Here is a 20,593-nt window from a genome sequence, read left to right on the forward strand (position 1 = left end):
GTCTGTCTGCAAGACGCTTGTTTAGAAACTGGTGGTTGCTGGAATCTCTGCAGCGTCATCAGGACAGATGGTGTTTACGCAGGTCATAGGGGCAGCAGTGAGCCACAGAAAGGCAGCAGTTGGCCTCAATCCTGAGCTCTAGTCTTGGCTCTGGTTCAACTTTCATTTTCCGTAAACAGAAACTCTACTCAGCTGAGACTTACTCAAGGGAGGTGTTCCCTCTGCCTTGTGACAGAATGCATGGGGAGGAGGCTTGGCTGGCCTGCAGCATATAAAACCTTTCAGGCAACTGCAGGTATATGCAGATCACCATGGGGATGCTAGTGCCCACTGCTCTGGCTGCTAGGCTGGTGAGCCTGTTCCAGCAGCATCTGGACTCCCTCTGGAGCGGCCTGGCCATCCTATTCTGCCGGATGAGAATAGCACTGGGATGGATAGGTTCCGGAAGGGGACAGTCTCAGCCACAGGTCAAGGCTGAGCCCAAGGAGACTCAGGAAAAACTGAACAGTTCTCAGCCCGTGACCCCCGTTAGCGTCAACTACCACTTCACTCGTCAATGCAACTACAAATGTGGCTTCTGCTTCCACACAGCCAAGACATCCTTCGTGCTGCCCCTGGAGGAGGCCAAGCGTGGACTGCTTCTGCTCAAGCAGGCTGGTAAGTACCAGCCCAGGCAGAAGCCAGGACGCTAAGGACAGTGAGCGGGGGCTGTACACAGGATGAGGGTCAGGAGGGCTCCCTGAGAACCAGACACAGCATCACCGGGCAGGTAACAGGTGGTCTTGCATGAATGGGCAAGGAATCTTGTGGAGACAAGAAGAATCTCCAGTCCGGGAGATAGCCTGGTCAGGACCATGTAACAAACACTTGCTCCTGTGAACAGAGGTGTGTGGACAGTGGCCCCTGTTTGTCCTGGTGTTAGGAAAGTTGTGTCACTCAAAGAGTTTGCCCAGAGGAATCTGATTTCCAGAAATACTAAGTAAGGAAAGAGGAAGGGAAGACCAAAGTCCCCAGTGTGACCAGCCTGGCAGAAACTTCACCCTATTCCTTTCATGTTTCTTGTCGGAAACTTTTCTCTCCCTTAAAAAAATACTTTGTGTACCCATAGGGTTTGTGTGTGTGCATGTGTGTGTGCATGTGTGTGTGTGTGCATGTGTGTTAATCTGGTCACCTGCTTGGCACAGCAAGCCTGTGAACTTCAAAGGACAATTCAAGAGTCAGTCTATGCTTAGCCTTCAACCTTGTTTGGGACAGGATTTCTCTCTGCTAGTGTGCAGTGTTCATTGGCATTTTGAGCCTCTCAGATTCTCTTGTCTTTTCCCATCTTCAAGTAGGGAGGCTGGCATTACAAACTCTCACTGCTGTGTTCAGGTTTACTTAGGTATTGGAGACCCAAACAGAAGTTCTCAGACTTGTACATACTGACCCACCTCTCCAGCCCCACATAAACCTTAAAATGATTTTTTGATGGGCATGTCACGGGATTTTTCTCCTAAGATTTTCTGTCCCACTCCATCAATCATTCTCAGGTATGAATTCAGCAGTGAAGTTCAATGCAGCATCTTCTCCAAGCCTGCCCTCCCTTCCTCCTACCCTCCCTCCCTCTCTCCTCCCTCTCCCCTTTCTTCTCTTTCGAGAACACTGACTCGCCTAGAGATTGCCTTCTCTCTCTACTTACTCTTTAACTGAAGCAGAGTAGACATGTCTAGGAGTCAAACATGCTAACTACACTTCCAGATGACTCTACCAAGAGGCCTCCATGGAGCACAGCTGGGAAACAGAATGATTGGCCATGTGCAAACCAGCCTCCAGTCACCACCACATTGACCCCATGGGGCTCCCAACTGGATTTCTGATGCTCACAATAGACTTACCTGGTTCTGTGCTGTGACAACAAAATCATACGGTACACAGAACCAACCGCACAGTAGCATCTGACTCACTCGGCTCCAATCTGTACTGGCTCATTACACACAGTAAAGACCATGAACCTTGTTACCTCACTGGGATCTAGGTTAAGGTTTGGTCTTTCGTTATCAGGAATTCTGTAAGTTAGCCACCGTCTCTGTTTCCCTCACTGGTATCTGCTTAAAATGCAGCTTTTGGAGTCACCTGCCCACCTGTCTAAGACAGAACCGGACTCCAAGCCCCAACATCACAGCTGTGATGAGCTCACTGGCACCCCCACATCTTCTACACCTCTGTAATTGGCCTTTTTATTTTGAGCATCTCCTGGTGAATTTACAGTGCCCTTGGATCTCTGAGAGGATCTGCTGAGATGTGGAGTTGGTTTCCAACAACGGTGTCCACCCATTTGCAGATAGAAAGAGTAGAGTCACAAAATATCACAGTGGTTTTCTTCCTGCTTTAGGACTGTGAATGGAACCCACAGTTATTGGCAGTGGCATTAATATTGGAAAACAGGATGGGGTAAAAAGAGAATAATGATTGGGTTCATTTCATTAATTTTACCATAAGCAAATGTTAATTTTTGTCCTTAAAACAAAAATGGATGAGGCTGTTGAGTGTATCTTATGATGAAGAGCTTGGCTAGTATGCACAAGACCCTGGGATCTGTCCCTATTCTCTCTCTCTCTCTCTCTCTCTCTCTCTCTCTCTCTCTCTCTCTCTCTCTCTCTCTCCCTCTTTCTCTGTCTGTCTCTGTCTGTCTGAACCTCTCACTCTACACATACACACACACACACAGTTAAAAAACCAAGTAATAATATTTATTTTATGTATGTGTGTGTGCATGTGTGTTTTGGTGTCCCCAGAGGAATAGGATCCCCTGGAGGGAATCCAAGGTGGGCACTGGCAACTGGTCTCTGGTGGGCACTGGAACTGGTCTCTGGAGGGCACTGGAACTGGTCTCTGGAGGGCATGGGAACTGGTCTCTGGTGGGCACTGGAACTGAACTGATTCTGGTCCCTGAAAGAGCAGCAAATGATGGTCACTGCTGAGTTATCTCTCCAGCCCCACAAACAAAAAATAATGAAGTAGATATTTGGAAAATGTAAAAATATTGCTTTCATCCCTTACAGGTATGGAAAAGATCAATTTTTCAGGAGGGGAGCCCTTCCTGCAGGACAGGGGTGAATATGTGGGCAAGCTTGTGAGGTTCTGCAAGGAGGACCTGGCCCTGCCCTCCGTGAGCATCGTGAGCAATGGCAGCCTCATCCGTGAGAGGTGGTTCAAGGACTATGGTAAGTTTCCTGGGGCAGCATATTGGTCACCGCGACTCATACTGTTGACCCCTACATTTCCTTCCTTTCTGGGCTCCAGGCCAGAGCATGTGGGAAAATGGGAGGAAACAAAATCTAATTTAATCTTGTTTATTCTAATATCTACTAAACTGTGTGGGATGTTGTTTTTTGTTTGTTTTTGTTTTTGTTTTTTTGTTTGTTTGCTTGTTTCTGCTGAGTGCTAATAAGCAGATAACATAACAAGTCAGCACACATATCATTGCTATGACTTCCAATTCATTGCTCATGGATAACTAAGGTCTAAGCTTAGCCATTACTGAGGAAAATCAACACACTCTATAGCTATATAAATGTCTCTGTTAGAGACGGGGCATGGTAGTGAACACCTTTAACCCCAGCACTCGGGAGGCAGAGGCTGATCTCTGTGAGTCTGAGGCCAACCTGATCTATAATAGGGAGTTGTAGCTTAGCCAGGGCTATCTAGTGAGACTTTTTTTCTTTGTTAGGACTAAGCTGATTGCAAGTCTAGTCACATTAGAAGCTCATAGCACATGGGCTGGCTGAATTTGGGGGCTGTTAAGATTTTCTGAGAACCCCAATGATTGAGTTGTTCATGTTTGTAGTGTCTTTGGAACAATACATGGCACGAGGCAGCTTTTTAAAAATGTGCAGTTATGTCTACTTTCAGTTTAGAAGACAGTTAAAACCTCCTCTCAGAGTCCCCTTCTCTACCCTTGTTTTGTGACTGGAGCCATTGAAAGGGAAGGCTGGCACTTTCAGTTGGAGACACTGAGCAGATAATTTCACAGGACGCATCCACCTGCAGGGAGAGGCTGTGCTTGTGGGTGAAGGCTCTCTATGAGGTTTGGGCAGGCAAGGAGAATTCTTAGAATCAGGGGCAGTGACTCAAGGAGGAATGTTCTGGGATACTACATTAAACCAGACATTGGTGAATGGAGGCACAGGACGGAGACCACTGGGAGGTTCAAAGTGAGAGAGAAAGAAGGTAAGGGAAGCTGTGTGAACAGAAAGCAGTGGACCGTGTCCTGGAGGGTGTTCCTGGGCAGCATCTGCTCCTTATGATAGGCTCAAAATATCTGTCCCTGTGGCAAGTGTGTGCACAGGACAATTACTGCAGTGCAGTGTCAGAGACCGGCCACCCAGAAATGGTCTTGTGACCCAGCATCATCACCTCGATAGGTGAACACACAAACTGTAAAAGCCAAATGCAAGGCTCTCTTGGCAGTAAGGCAGATACCAATTACAAATGTTAATTGAATTTTATGCGAGATGGAAATTTGTCTGTCCTCAAATTATCCTGGGTGCATAAAACAGTATTCCGTGCTAACTATCCCAATTATAAAATGTCTACAAATAACTTGAAGTTGAACCTATGTGCATGGGCATGAGGAGAAGCTGGTCAGAGATCCCAAACCCCTCCAAGTCTGGGAGTTTGCTAGCAGGACTGCCAAGACTCTTTCAGTGAGGACAAATACAGAAGAAGAGGTATGCATCACTGAGTCCAATCAGGACATCTATTTCTGAGCCCATCTCTAACTGAGCCCACATGGATTTTGCTTTCTTCCTAGCAGTGAACCTCAGGCAACGTTTGAGTTGTCTCCACACAGGAGGCTCACTTCAGTCTTGGATCAGAGAGAGTCACAGAGTGCTGGTCACTCAGGCAAGCATATCTAAGAGACCAGGCACAGCCACCAGGACACCAATAATACATGCAAGCACATCCTATATGTGTCCGCACAATCCTGACACATGGCCCCATGCCTGAAACTTGCACACATCACCCACTATTGTTATACATGCCGGAGTAACAGCCATGTATGCAGGGGCTAAAATAGTACCCTACCAGAGTCAGCTCTTCTGGGAAAACACAAGCACTAAGCAAACAGACCTGCTCTGTCAAATGATTCCTCCAAAGAGCTGATGACCAGAGGGAGGGGTCATCACAGAGATACAGCTAGAGGAGGGAGGTCATCACTGAGACATAGCTAAAGGAGGGGGGGTCATCACAGTGATACAGCTGAAGGAGGAAGGGACATCGCAGAGACACAGCTAAAGGTGGAGAGGTGTCAGGATGAAGCAATGGACTCATAGGTGCTCAGTGCCCTTGTCAGTGAACCAGGCATGGTGCTCCTGGTTTTTATGTGTTTGATTTAAGCTTGTTTCCCCTTGGTTTTGTTGGAGACTATGTGTGCGGTTACCTCATCCTGGTGTGACATCCCTTTAGGAATTTACTTGAGGTTAAGTTTTGGAACACTTTGAGTTGTTTTAAATAACAGGAAATTTGCGTGCGTGTGTGTGTGTGTGTGTGTGTGTGTGTGTGTGTGTGTGTGAATTATACCTAAAATAAAAGCTAAAATTAGTCTTTCTATGATTATACAGTAGTGTCTGAAAGAAGTTTTGGAACTCTTAGCTTCTACACTGTGAAAATAATTATAAGGCAAAATAGAGAAGTTTGGAAATTCTCAACATCCAGGAGATCTCAAGCTTCGTCAGCTACAAGGAACATCTCAGTCCTAAACATACTCAGTCTTCTTAGGCAGGGGAAGGCAGGGAGCAGGGAAGGAAGAGGGTGTCAGAGGAAACACAGAGCAAAAACTGAAGCTATACCAACACCAAGATATGTTTCAGTATTTTATAGGTCTTTAAATGGCTCACTATCTGAACTCTTAATGCATGGCCTTGCAGGGTGGGGCCTGTTTGTTCCGTGGTTCCTGTGCCCAGCTCCCCTTTATCTGGGTATTCTCATCCCCTACATCATTGTACCTGATGTAGCACAGAGTGCCCGCAAATATTTACACAGTGAATAAAATGGAAAAGGCAGGTCAACAGGAAGCTCATGAGCCTGGCAAAATTACCAGATATCTATGGCACAATTCTGTCTGTGTGCTGGACAAAGCAAGCCTATAACTGTCCATATTTAATAGAAATAGACTTCATAGTTTATATAATCTCTATGACATAACTAGGGGAAACCCTTACTAAAATGTGCTAATGCATATTTATGCATATGCATATATGCAGAGTTTAAATGTGCTCACATTAAGTAGCTCTGTGAGTTATGTGTGTATGTGTTTTAATGATAATATACACACCAAGTGTAATTCACATCTCTGATTTTCACCAGTTCGAGACAGGAAAATCAGGAAATTCTTTAAAATGATGCACTTTACCATAAAGAGATGTAAATTAATTCGAGGGTTAAGGGAACATATTACTACTATTATTATTATTGTTTTCCTGCAGGTGACTATTTGGATATTCTTGCTATCTCCTGTGACAGCTTCAATGAGGAAGTCAATGTTCTCATTGGCCGAGGTCAAGGGAAAAAGAACCATGTGGAAAACCTCCAAAAGCTGAGAAAGTGGTGTAGAGACTACAAGGTAGCTTTCAAGATCAATTCTGTCATTAATCGCTTCAACGTTGACGAAGACATGAATGAACACATCACGGCTCTGAGCCCTGTCCGCTGGAAGGTAAAGTCACATTGGAGCACGTTTGACTTTAATCCCTTGGTTTGGTAACACTGAAAACTGCAACACTGGGGACTCTGGAGCTTTCTAGCCTGGACCCTGACTCTTACCTCTATTAAGTTTACATCCTCACTGTTCTTTGTTTCGTGTCTGTTTCGAAAATCTTGAAGTGGTTCTCTTGAGGAATTTTCTGAGAGTAAATGTCAAGGCCATGCTGGGTGCTTGGAGATACTTCAAAGAATAGATTATCAAGAAAACATTTCTTCCCACTCCTGTCTTGTATATAGATGGGGCTAGACGCTCTTCATAAATTCCGATGCTCTTGAGTTCACACTGAATTATTTATTACAGGGGAAGTCTACAGGACAATGTCATCCTTTATTCCAGAATGCATTTCTTAGGGATGGCCAGAGAGCAGCCACTGGAAGTCCCAGGCTCACAAGAATACAAGCCAATCCATCAGAGATAGGACCCACCACGACAGGGGAAATTCACTACAAATTCAAGTTTTCTACCTCTGCCTGCTCAGAACTCCCCACTGTGGTTACTTAGAAAGCAGATTCTTGGACTTTTTCATTAATCCATTGACGTCCCCTAAGGGCAGGCCTGGTTTGAGAGGGTTGACGTGAGCTTGCATTTTTAACAAGTCACATGGCTACCCTTGTGTAGTTCCTTTGAACCTGTGCTTGGAGACAGAGAAGAGCCACTTGAGGATAAGATTTGGTAACTGAGTTTTGGAAAGGACTAGAACACGGAGGGTGCATGTTTCATGATACTTGTGTGAGGAGAACTTGGGAAGGTGGGGCACACCAACCCTAACTGCAAAACATCATGGAAGAAGTTGCATTTGGTTGTGTTTTGAAAGCAGGAAAGAATTTCCACAGGTGGGCCTGACCCAGGAAAGGTCTAAGCTAGGCCAGAGTCATGCTTACCTAAGAAAAGTTGTCATTTCAAGGTCACCGTGGATCTTCTTCAGATGCCAAGTGAGCCAAGACAGTGGGGGATGAAGATAGGGCATATTTTTTTTCCGTTGACCGCACTGTTTGGAAATAGGTTAATAGGAAGCTAAAAACACTATATACTCTAAAGAATTTTCCATACACTAGATTATCAAAATTGAATGTCAGTGACACCTTCAGGCACAGAATACATGGAAAACATCTCAAGAAAGATGAATGGTAGAAAGAGTCAGGACAAAGACAGAGACCTCGAATAGAGGCGCTCAGAGACCTAAGACTTGCCCCTCCGGTCACCTTCCAAGCTGCTCCTCTTGTCTCTCTCTTACCATGGTGCTACATTGACTCATGCTGCCCCTTACTAGACTCCCTTCACGCTCTTATTCTAAAATTCCTCTACACATTTTTCCCTCCTTGCTTTGGAGCCTTCTTCTCTTATGGCCTTTCCTTACCTTCCTCTGGCTTCCTGGCAAAGTCATTTCAAGATTCTGACTCTCAGAGGTAAGGGTCAGTTCCTGCTTCTTTGAAACCTCTGATATCTGTGAGCTCTTGACCAACAAGCAATGCCCCGGAGGGGAAGCATCTGTACTTCGTTAGCTCCATCACTCGTGGCTTGGCTTGGAGTCTCACATTCTAAGTCCTCATAGACTTAGCAGTGACTGGCAATTGTAGTCCAAGATCGCTAGTCCTGAACTGCAGAGGGTCCATTCCCTGCAGGTTTGGAGTGAATGGTTAGTGTAAGGCTCTTTGTCTAACAGATGCTTTATCCTCTTCCAGGTCTTCCAGTGCCTCCTAATTGAGGGTGAAAACTCTGGAGAAGATGCCCTGAGGGAAGCAGAAAGATTTCTTATAAGCAATGAAGAATTTGAAGCATTCCTAGAACGTCACAAAGAGGTGTCCTGTTTGGTGCCCGAATCTAACCAGAAGGTTGTATGCGGCAGAAGTGCCATGGTCACTGCCACATAGCTTCACTGACGCAAAGTGGGGAACGGGGTGACTCTCTCCTAAGAGCTTTGCAGTTTGCCGTCTTCTTATTGCAGACATACTGGAAGGAGAAAGGGGAGGAGGGCTATCAATCTTAGAGTCAAAGAGATGGAGGTCCACTATGGCCAGCTGTCATCTGGGGGTGGGGTTCTTCCATGGCATTGATTTTTTTCTTGTACCCAAGAATGGACTTGTCGAGGCCGCCACAGAGATGATGTGATTAGATGTATAATCACATCGATAACGCTGATATAAAACACACACACACACACACACACACACAGGATCTCTATGTGTTGGGAAGCATGTGAGTAGGGCTCACACTGAAGGAAGGTATGAATGCATCCATGTTTGTGTCAGCTTCATTCCAACTGCCCATTACAACCTCTCTAGTGATTATTTTAAAAGGTGGATAAAATGCATCGGAAATGGTTTTCCAATTCTCAGGGTCTGTATCCAAAGCTGCCAAGGAGCAGGGTTGCACTCCATTCCTTTATGATTTGATGTGTGCCTTTTGCTGCTGTTGTTTGATGGTGATGGTGGAGGTGACTTTCACAGTGTGGTACAGACACTGTGTGCTCTGCATGGCAAGAAATGTTTCTAGACACTTGGTCTAGAAATGTGTCTGACTGGGGAGACTGTCTACACAGCATTCTGGAAGCTCTGGGTTCAATACCCAGCATAGCTAAAAACAGTCATTGAAAGTTTACAATCCAGAATTCAAGAGGTGACATCAGGAGGAGCCAAAACTCAAGGACATCCTTGACCATGTAGTGAGTTTGAGGTCAGCCTAGGCTACCTGTTGCCCTATCAAGGAGGGTGGGGAGTAGGGAAGGAGGAGAGAAGGAAGGAGGGAAAAGGAAAGGAAGGAAAATGAGGAAAGAAGAAAGGAAACATGAGGGATAAAAGGAAAACAATATTGCTTACTGTCTAGCTCTTATTAGGGGAAAAGAGTATCACAACCTCCCTGCAGTAAGTAACAGCAGTGCCCAGTGCACCTGAGAGTGCAAACCTGATACAAATCAGAAATGTTATCCTCTGCAGAGAGCCTGACCTCAGCTTTGAAAACCTTGGAGATTCCTTGAAGGTTGGCCACTGGGGTGGGGACTGAGAGATGAAGAAAACAGCAGTCCTGGAAGCAGCTGGAGGGGTAGGAGAAGTCAGGCTGCTCAAAGCAGCCTTCAGGGTAAAATTCTTTTGGTCTGAAGCAGGAAAATCCAGAATGACTGGATGGACTGGACCCTGCAGACCCTCCACTGCTGTGGGCCCCTCCAAAGGCTGGCAAAGAGATGGGGAATACAAGAAGCTGAAAATCCAAGAAAAACATACACGCATAGGAGGGACAGTCAGTGGAGCATGCAAAGTAAACAATGCATGTTGCATGGAAATTAAATTTTGATTCTGTTTTCCTCTGCAGATGAAAGACTCCTACCTTATTCTGGATGAATATGTGAGTATTCCCCATGAGGATAAAATCACTGGAAAGCTAGCAGCTCAGAGATGCCAGACATGTGCACAAATGAGTACATTCTGAACACATCCATTATGCCCAGTGCCTCTCTGGTAGTTGTATTGTCAGCATGGTAGAGCCCTGGCTTCATATGCCAAGTTCTCTATCAGCTCTATCCAGGGCACTTTCCTGGACCTGGATTGGTGTTAGCTACCATGAGATGACACCCCAGATAGCCACCCATCTGCAGATGTCATAGGGATGTCACACTTAGTAAAGCCCTTCACTGTGTGGTCTGGCATGGGTTTGAGGGCGGCACTGTGGCAGTACCCTGCCCCCTGTACTCCACACTCTCTTGGATAACCCAGGGGCTGCCAACACCTCCATTGTACATGAACCTTGACAATGGAAGGAAGTCTTATTGTCCCCTCCAGACACCATCAACATCATCTCTGAAGTCATTGCTTCAGAAGGAAAACCCACCCTTATTTTGAAAAGGAAAGAGATCACACTTGTTTTCCTTTTCTTTATTGTTGTTATTTAGAACTTTGGATTTATAGCTTTGCTGATATTCCCAGTAGCAGACAGATAATTCCATTCCAGGCATTTTTAAAATGAACTATGAAAAGAACCAAGGGCTCAGTATTGACCTTGGCATTTTGAGAAATATTTTTTACAACTTTTGTGTTTTGTCATTTTCAAGATGATCGATGATAAATTGCAGCAATTTTGTTTATTGTCAAAGTGAGTTTTATGCAGCATAAGGGGGAAAGTGGTCATAGAAATACTCAGTTTATGAGTCTAAGGTAAAGAAAGAGGACAATGGAAGTTATTTTGGAGTGTAAATTGTCACGATTGGCTGGGGATTTTGAACAGCACTCTTTAGTAAACCTTGTGATCTCCACAAAGCTGGAACAAAAGTGGATGGATCAAAATTTGTTGTTGTTTTTTTCCAACTGAATCTTGGTGATTCAACACACAACTACCCGGTGCCCTATAGGAATGTTCTAAGACCTCATCCCTGTCCGCATGGTTGGGAAGGAAAGAGTCGCAGGAAGGCAAATGGATAGGCTGTGTCGGGAAACTTCTGTCCTTGGCCTGGATCTTTCCCGCCTCAGTAGCCTCCGTCTTACCCTTTCAGAGGAAGCCTATGTGAGGATTCACACCACACACACAGACACTGTTTCCCTGAGGTCACTCAGCCGAGCTTCCTCACAACACAGTCCTGTGGCTTTGTGCTTCACCGTGCCTTGGGCTACCCCAGTACACAGTGTCTAAACAAATTCAGATGTCCTCATTTAGGGGAAGTCTGTTCTTAATGTCCTCTCCACTCCAACAGATGATCGAGTTCTCAGGTAGTTAAACTCTACTGTTCATGACTCTCGGCTGCCCCTACATATATATGGTCAAGCCACCCTCTGTGTGGGTGTGAGTTGTATGAGTTGGGGATGGAGCCTGAGGATGTTAGATGCTGTCTTAGATCTCAATACACATTTGACATGGTTGGGATGTCAGAAGTCCTTTAAAATGGATACCCTCAGTAGAGTTTTACAGGGTAAACCATGCGGAAACATACTTATTTCTACCTTGTGTTTCCCAGATGCGCTTTCTGAATTGTACTGGTGGCCGGAAGGACCCTTCCAGGTCCATCCTGGATGTTGGGGTGGAAGAAGCGATAAAATTCAGTGGGTTTGATGAAAAGATGTTCCTGAAGCGTGGCGGGAAGTACGTGTGGAGCAAAGCCGACCTGAAACTGGATTGGTGAACCTGAGACTAGAAGGAGACCCTGACCAGCTGTGGAGAGGTCCACGTCCCGCTGTCCTCCACCACCCAAGGTCCCTGGTCTTTCTCCAGGTGTGAAGACCTGACTCTCTGTTGTACAGCCCCTGGCCATCTGTGGATTATCATCACTGAGAACGCAGTCTGTTTGCTTGTTGGTTCCAGTTCAGCTTAACTAAGAAAAGGGTTGTAAAACCACGCAATGATAGCTTGTAAAACAGACAACCTGCCTGCGTGTGGAGACAGAGTTCAGTTCACAGAGGAGCAAGGTGCAGCGGTCCCAAAGACCAGTGTATTTAACTTGTATTTGAATTTTTAAGGAATTATACTGTGAATCCCTCGTTTCCTTCTCTTTTTTTTTCCTTCCCTACTTGAAAGAGTGAGTTATCTTCTGCTAAATATGCCAGTTTTGCCACCAGGAAGCATCACAAAACACGTGCTCTAATTACTATTCTGATGCTTTTCTGCTTTGGAATGTTAAACTTCTGATTTGGAACTATAGGAAGAATCAAGACACATCCAAAGGGCCATGGAGGAGAATCTTACTCATCTGCCAAGAGCTAGTGGAGGGGATTATTCCAGAGCCTGATGGTGCTGCATGAAGGATGGCTGTTCCACACTGTGCCAACTCCTCCAGGGTTCCTTACAACACCAAGGTACACTTCGCCTCTTACGACATGGGCGTGAGGGTGGCATTTGTGCAGCTGCGCCCTCCCGGTCCTGAGGCTGCCCGAGTCTGTCACAATAAAGCAGGAGTTTGAGTAGAAGAAGGTCATTATTTCACTCTGAAAAGCAACAATGGCTGTGCTGGCGCATTTCATAAAAGTCGTGGGAGCGTGGGCAGGAAGGATGCGTCGGGAATACATGGATGTGGCTGGCTCGGCATAAAACACCTGTGGCCCAAGGAACTCTGAAATGCGGCTCGGTCCAGGGGGATATAAGAACCAGTTCCGCTTCTAGACCAAAAAGGCAGAAGAGACAACGTGACTGAGTAAAAATCCTCTTCCCTTGCAAGCATTGCATGAAGTTTATCAAACCAGGACAGCGTCTCACTGCCTACAAAATAATAATTTCCTGTTCAAGAGCAAAAGTTGCTGAGAGTTGTGTTTTGCCCAAGGAATTTAACACTGCTGAAATTCCACTGCTGCCGCTAGAGGGCACTGAGACGCCGGACTTCATTAAGCATCTCAGAAATTTTGCTTTAGAGTCTATTTTTAGGACTCGGTGAATTCTGGTTCTGTTCCTTCATTGTTTGCTTGTGTGTGTGTGTGTGTGTGTGTGTGTGTGTGTGTGTGTGAGTGTGTTTGGATAAGTACTAAGAATTTGGTAAGGAACTGGATTTGTGAGTATTTTTCTCACAAAAGATGTACATATACTTCAGTTAGGTCACTATAATTCAGCTGAGACACACTTTTGTTTCGTCAAAAATAGGTCAGGTGTTCTGTGTTTTCTACTTTGTTTGTGTGCTTGTTTACTTTTTTATTTTTTATTTTGCTTGAAGCTGGATGTAACTATGATGTAGCCTGGAACTCATGATCCCCTTTGCTCTAACTTCCCCAGTTCTAGGGATAACATTTGTATATCACCAGACTCCTATACTGATATTTTAAAGAGAAGATTGAATCACATTTTTTCCAGGCCGATTTTGATATTTTTTTAGTTAAGTCCTCTGTAGTCAGCTTACCTGGGAAAGCTCAGAGGACATGGACAGATGCCTGCTTGGTCAGATGACAGGAAAGCAAACTTGGAGCTGAAGACCACCTTCTGAGTTGGAGTATATTTTCCTCTAGCCTAGGGAATGTGTATGTCTCCTTTCCCCAAGGAAAAGCAACATGAAGAACGTACATTTGGGAAACGAGTCATCCTAAATGCACCCCAGCCCAGCTTCTCCTACTCCTAGCCCCTTATGCATGGGCAGGATATATTAGACTTCTATGCTTAAAATACTCAAAAATTCCCCTTTCTTAAAGGGAAGAATCATGATACTTTATCATCATACTAGAAATCAAACTTGGATTAGATCATGCTTTGGTTTAGTCATTTTTAAATCTGAATATTCATTTTGTGAAACATGCTCTTTCCTGGGAAAGTGAAGAGTTATTTAGTGGACATTTGCTAAGTGTTATAGACAGGGAGTTTGTGTCAGATGGCCGCTTGACTTAGGATGGTGATGCTTCGAAAGGGGATTTACATAAAACTTTGGAGGGTAGGGCATCCCACACTGATTTTAAAACCCCCTGGTGTCTCTTTTATATAGTGTTAAGTGATAAAATCATGAGCTGTTTTCTTGCACACTGGAAGCCAAATGGTGTTATTTGGCTAAATTATCTGAGAGAAAACTGGGCTCAGGTTTGATATGCATTGGTTTTTGGGGTCTAATTGTTTCATAGGTTAACAACCAAACAATGGAATCCAGCAGCAATAATTTAGCTCATACCTTACCTTCTTGATGAACTGATGTTGTTTAATAGGCTCTTTTAAAACAAAACAATAATCTGAGTGTGTTCAGATGAGGTTTAGTGTTGGGACATATATGTGTATGTATCCCCCTGTAGAATTACACTGTGTTTTGAAGCATTGGTTTAATGTATGGCAACATGTTTGATGTATTAAAATGTTTAGCACATGACCTAAGATTCTGTATTAGTCTCTCTTTGGTTCGTTACAGTCACGTGTACTCACTATGTACTTTTACATAGTGAGTTCACTAGAAGCCAGTTCACATTAAAACTCAACCAAGTTACAGATACTCTTGACCCAAGACAACCCACTCTTCAGCACGGTTGCATGGAGCTGAGCCCCTGGAGAAAAATGCTCCCTCCTAACATGCAAAAAAAATGTTTGGAAGCCCAGAAATAAAGACTTTGATGATCTTAGAAAGACAGCCATGCAGCTTGCCAGGGAAGGTTGTCCCCAAGCCCTTTCTGTGACCACCAGTGTGAAGGGAGCTACTGCTTGTTAGGACTTGGTCAGGAGGACAGGTACCAGAGCTAAATTCACTCTTCTGGGCTGTCTTCAAAAAACAATAGACGAACAAACAAAGCAAGCTGAGAAGCCATGGGAAGCAAGCCAGTAAGCAGCTCCTCTCCATGGCCTCTGCATCAGCTCCTCCTCCAGGTTTCTGCCCTGCTTGAGTTCCTGTCCTGACTTCCTTCAGTGATGGACTACAATGTGGAAACTTAAGCCCGATAATCTCTTTCCTCCCCAAGATGCTTTTGATCATGGTGTCTCATCACAGCAATTAAAACCCTAATAAAGACACCATGTCTGTGGGGGGAATTTTCTTCATTATTAATTGTTGTAGGTGGTACTACACCCAGGCAGATGGTCCTGGGTTTATAAGAAAGCATGAGACAGTGAACCAGCCAGCCAGCAGCCTTTCTTCTTTGTTTCTGCTTCAAACTCTTGCTTGAGTTCCTATTCTCTCAGCGAGGGACTGTGTGATCTTGAAGTGTAAGCCAAATAACACCCTCCCCCCCCAGTTTCTTTTGGTCATGGTGCTTGTCACAGCAACAGAAAACAAACTAGAATGCCTGGGCTTGGAGACTTGAACTAGAGCCTCTGAGCTCGTGCATCCAACATAGTTACCCACTGAGCCATTTTGCCACCCCAACTGTCCATATGCTTAGGAAACCAAACAATTCAAGTCTTGGAAATTTTAGAACCACAGCAGAATAGAAGATTAAATGAAATACAAACACCACTGCCACAAAATGCTTTGAACACATAGCAATCCAAAGGAAGTAAGTAGAGGACTTTCTACTCCCATAATCTCCTTGTGTGGCCGGCGCACAAGACACTGCTGCATCTGTTGCAGTATAGATGCCTAAATCAATTCTATATAATGAAGTGTATCTGCTGCATTATAAAAACTCACCCAAAACCTGGGTGGTGGAATACCATATGATGTCTTCCTGTTCTCTTTATTTTGAACCTGGAGGGTCACATACCATGGGGTAGTGCCTACTGAGAATGCCATTGGGGAATTCGGTTGTCAGGGACATAGACCTGGGGTCCTTTCCTGTGTTCCTTCCTGGCTATATTCTGCCTGGACCCCTTCCAAATTCTAATGTTTGAGATTGTAGCTTCTTGTTTTGGGCTTAAGATGGGCAGACGTGATTTGGTCACCACTATGCTTTCTTTATTCCTAAAGACACAAGTATGTACAAATGTGCTAGTTCAGACCAGACTGGGATTCAGGGATTTCTAGTTTAACCCACAGACTTCTTGGGAATCGTCCTTCCAAGGAGTAGCCAGAGACCCATTGGCTTCTTTGGAGTTCCCCTTGACTCAGCATACAGCTAAAAGGCCAATATGATGGAGTCAGACGAGGTTGATGGTTTCAGACTCTCCTCTTTGTCTCATCCAGAAGTGCAGCTCCTATGTTTACCCAAGAAAGGAGCTGCTTGCCCTAAGGGCAAGAGAGATAGAACTCAGAGGGTGAGACGTTAAAACTCTGCCACAACTAAGTCCACCTACATCGAATGTAATTTAATTATTCCTTCTGAGTTGAGAAAGCCTTTAAATTTGTCAAGCCACAGGAACCAAATTCTATCGATTACCATGGAAAAGCAGTATAACACAGAGTGAAAAGATGACTGAACCAGTCAAGAGCCTTGGGTAGCAGCACACTGATGCCACTAGCTGGCAGAGACCTCAGAACCCGCCTAAGTTACTTTGTGCCGCTTCATATGAGCGATGAAAAGCCTAGGCAGAGATCTCTCTCATTTATATTTTGGTTCTAAGTAGGTTCTACAGCATTTGGTTTTAGGACTTACACAGACCTATGGAAGGCAGGATTGATATATTTTTCTAAATAGGGTCTCATGTAGTCCAGGCTGGCCTATCACTCCCTATTTAACCATGGATGACCTTGAGGTCTTAATCCTTCTGCCCGGACCGCCCATGTGCTGCAATTACAGGCGTGTGCCAATACTTCTGGTTTATGTAGTTCTGGGCATTCATGCATGTTAGACAAGCACTCTAGCAACTGAATTACATACCCTGCCCCCACTCACTTCCTTTGACAAATATGTGTTGAATGTCTGGAACTTTCCCTGTCAGTGCTGAGAATGGCAATGAATAAGATACACCACGCCTCCATTCTGGAAGGAAACCAGAAGTAGAGAGGCTTTGTTTTCTACATCCCAACCTTTTCACTGAGTGTAATTTATTTTCCTGCCTTTGGGAGACACTTTTAATTTTGTTGTCACACTTATTCACTAAATTTTAGTTACATGAGGGCATGTTCCAGGTGCTTTCCTTGGCTTGCTGGGTAAATTGGTGTCTAAAAAGTAAAAAACATTATCGTCTTACAGTTTGGAGGTGAGTTTGTTAGACTGGGTTTTCCATACAAACAGAACCACTAGAGAAATATTCTGTACATTGTATACACATATACTATAGAATAAAGTTCGTAGGTATCTATATATCTATATCTTATAAAAGATCAAGATCTAGTGTGAACATTAGAGCTGGTTCTTGTGACAAGGAAAGCATGGATCCTAAGATCCTCTTTGGGCAAGCAAGATGCCTTAAAGCTGCTGGTGACATTCAGTCTGAGCTTACGGGTGGGCGAATCAGAATGGAGCTGTATGGATATTGGGAGATAGGTCAGAGTGATTCCTGGACTCTGAAGTTCAAAAGCCAGGATTTTCTTTATAGGAGTGCAGGAGAAGACCGAAGTCCATGCCAGCGGAGAGCAGACGGCCCGGTGCTTGTCTTCTGTTCTCTTTCAGCTTTCAGAGAGTTGGACCATGTTCCCAGGACGGGTGTACTCTCTTCACCTAAGCCGCTGGTTCCAGAGCCAGTTTCTCGAAGCACTCTCAGAGACACAGCTCTGTGGACATCCAATAGCCCAGGCAAGCTGACACACGGTTTATTATTATAGGGGCTGGATGTCTGAGCTGCAAGCACCTGCTCCAGGCTCTCCCTGTCCTCTGATAGTTTACTCACCTCATCCTTGATGCATCCTGGTTTACAGAAGGACCTCCCACCCTCGGCGCAATGTGCTAGCTAGCCCTGAGAAAGTGGGAACCGTATTCTGATTTCCCCATTTCCCAAGGGCAGCAGTCATAATGGACAGGGGACCCAGCCTACTCTGCTCTGACTGTACCTTAACCAACGCCACTGGCAGTCACCCTCTTTGCCAAATGCTCAGACTTCGAGATACGCATAGCTGGACTTTACAGAGATTTCTGCAAGGTTCACAGAGGGAGGGCACAGGTCAGCCCGCGGCTGTGTGGCTCAAGGCCTGCCACAGAGACATGGCCGCTTTACCCATGCCTTCATGAATGCCCTCCATTTGGAGGACAGTGCCTCTGTCTCGTGCACATATGGCACCACAGACAGATTTTCCTGAGATGTCAAAGCTGAGAAAGAGGAAGGCTCTGAGGTAGGCGTGGGCGTGGCTGGGAACCCCTGAGAGTAGCAGGAACCTCCTTCCCTCCTGAGCTTTGTCCCGGGGTATGCTGTTTGCTGCACCTGAAACAGTGCGCACTGTGCCTGGCTTCTGAGCGCCTTTCAGAGTGAGATTAGCAGGCGCAGATGGGGCAAGGGTGTGAGGTCACACCCCACGTCTCCAGAAACACCGAGTCCCTCTGGATCCCGGGTTTTCCCAAGGAGAAAAGACACTCAACTTTCACTTCTCTTTAGAAACAGAGAGAATCAGATTCACATAAAAGTAACAAAGATGAGGCAGGGGGGTCCTAAGTTTGAGGGAAGCCTGGGCTAGTTTGTGAGTTCCAGAGCAGCCTGGCTACAGGGTTAGACTGTCTCAGAAGAAAAAGAAAAGGAATCGAAAGAATGTGAGTCCTATACTTAGAATGTGCAATCAGAAGTTTAAACAGCTTGCATTGTCTATTTTGTTCTTTTTTATTTTCCTTTTAACTGGAAGTCACAACTTTAAACTTCCTTCAATTGTATGTGGGAGAAAGCTTCACAATGGGTTTCCATGACTTCAGCCTCTAGACCATTTACATAGGCACCAGTGTCTGGTTCACTTTCTCCTGGGCATCCACTGCCCACCTGAGTGATCTAAAGGTACCTACCTACCCAGTGAGAGACAGTGCATGGCATAGCCCTGGCACAGATCCTAACAGTAAGGTCTTTTAAACAGGTTCCAAGTGGCCACCTTGGGAGGAGATGGCCAGTCTTTCCCTGGCAAAGGGCTGGACTGAAGAGCCATTGTGAGGGTTAGATCCAGGCAGCTTTCTGGAGGGAATGGTATTAGCTCCTGAGAACTCAGAGGAGCCAGCTTCCTTCATTAGTGAGCACTTATTATGTTCTAACTCTGTGTGGGAAAGATTCTGTAGACTGTTGATCTGAGCCCTAGAGCACATGCCCAACACAGGAAACAGCAAGTGCCGTAATCCACATAAAAACGAAATAAATAGGCCAGGCAGTGGTGGCGCACACCTTTAATCCCAGCACTCGGGAGGCAGAGGCAGGCGGATCTCTGTGAGTTCGAGGCCGGGCTGGACCGACAGCCTCCAAAACAATACAGAGAAACCCTGTCTCGTAAAAACCAAAAAAAAAAAAAAAAAAACAAAAAACCAAAAACCAAAAAACAAAAATAAATAAATAAATAAATACATATTTGGCCATCTGGAAATGTGGAGAGTAATGGATTCAATGAGCCTGGAAATGCACTACACAGTCTGCTGCAAACCCTGCTTTCATTGCCCATGTGGAAAAGCCTCAGTCCATCTCCCCAGCGATAGTCTCATTAGCCAACGCATCGTGGGAGTCAGGGGAGTGAAGATGTACAATTACCACGTAAGCGCTGGCAGGTGCCATTTCTGCAGTTTGATGAGGCTGGGTTTTCCATGCACCCCCAGACATTCATAGGCAGTGTGTTTCTAGTCCCTCGTGTCACAGATGGCGCAGAATATCTCAATACACCTGCTTCTACTTGTTGTGAGCTTACAGCCTCCCCAGCAAAACCTCCCAATCCTTCATTCATAACTTCCATCCCCAACCAGGCCTGGGGAGGTGTGAACACATTTCCCTCAACGCTCAGGCCTTCAGGCAAAACTACGTCTTTCTTCCAGTGAGAGGCCGAAGCAACAAAGTGCCATTGTTCAGGCTCTTCATACTGCGAGCTTTCTCACACGGTGGCATTTATACAGAGTCTGAGGCAAGCCGAGGCGCTAGGAGGCCGGCGCGCGCCCTTGTTTTGTTTAGTTGGACACAGGGTCTCGCTGTCTAGTCCAGGCTGGCCTTGAATTTGTGACCCTTCCACCTCAGAGGAGCTGAGAACGCTAGGCTTGCACGTGGGAGACACCTCATCCTGCAAGTGCACGTGTTTGAAGATCAGAGACAGTCAACACAGTAACTGGTGAGGATGTGGGTGTAGGGGCTGGGGAGACAGCCCTGTCAGGGCAGTGCTTGCCATGCAGGCCTGAAGACCTAAGTTTAATATCCAGCATCCATGTCAACATGGGGTGGGGTGCATGCCTGTCATCCTGGAACTGGGTAATGGGGGTCCTGGAGCTTGCTGAGTAACCAGTGCAGCTTACTTAGAGGTTCAGAATATATGGGAGGGAAAATAGAGGTGGGCACCCCAGCATTGACCTTAGGCATGCACGCATGCCCATAAACACAAACATGCACACACAGACTAGAACGTACCAGCTGAAGAGAGATTATTCACGCTTTCAAATCCCATTACAGGGAGGGAGGCAGTGGAGAGAGAGTGAGATGGGGAGGGGGAAATCACGGGACATGGGG

The 20,593-nt window shown here is 45.5% G+C and overlaps 1 protein-coding gene across 1 annotated transcript; it reads left to right on the forward strand.

Annotated features, from left to right (window-relative positions):
• The first annotated feature begins 236 nt into the window (after positions 1-236).
• On the forward strand, positions 237-14,492 carry Rsad2 (radical S-adenosyl methionine domain containing 2). Its single transcript, XM_040730809.1, has 6 exons — positions 237-657; positions 3,042-3,203; positions 6,468-6,697; positions 8,428-8,577; positions 10,052-10,084; positions 11,685-14,492. The coding sequence occupies exons 1-6, from the start codon at positions 300-302 to the stop codon at positions 11,847-11,849; spliced, it is 1,098 nt and encodes a 365-aa protein (XP_040586743.1). The 5' UTR covers positions 237-299; the 3' UTR covers positions 11,850-14,492.
• The last annotated feature ends 6,101 nt before the right edge of the window (positions 14,493-20,593 follow it).

This window comes from Mesocricetus auratus, unplaced genomic scaffold, assembly GCF_017639785.1.
Source record: "Mesocricetus auratus isolate SY011 unplaced genomic scaffold, BCM_Maur_2.0 Super-Scaffold_100024, whole genome shotgun sequence".
NCBI classification, from domain to species: domain Eukaryota; kingdom Metazoa; phylum Chordata; class Mammalia; order Rodentia; family Cricetidae; genus Mesocricetus; species Mesocricetus auratus.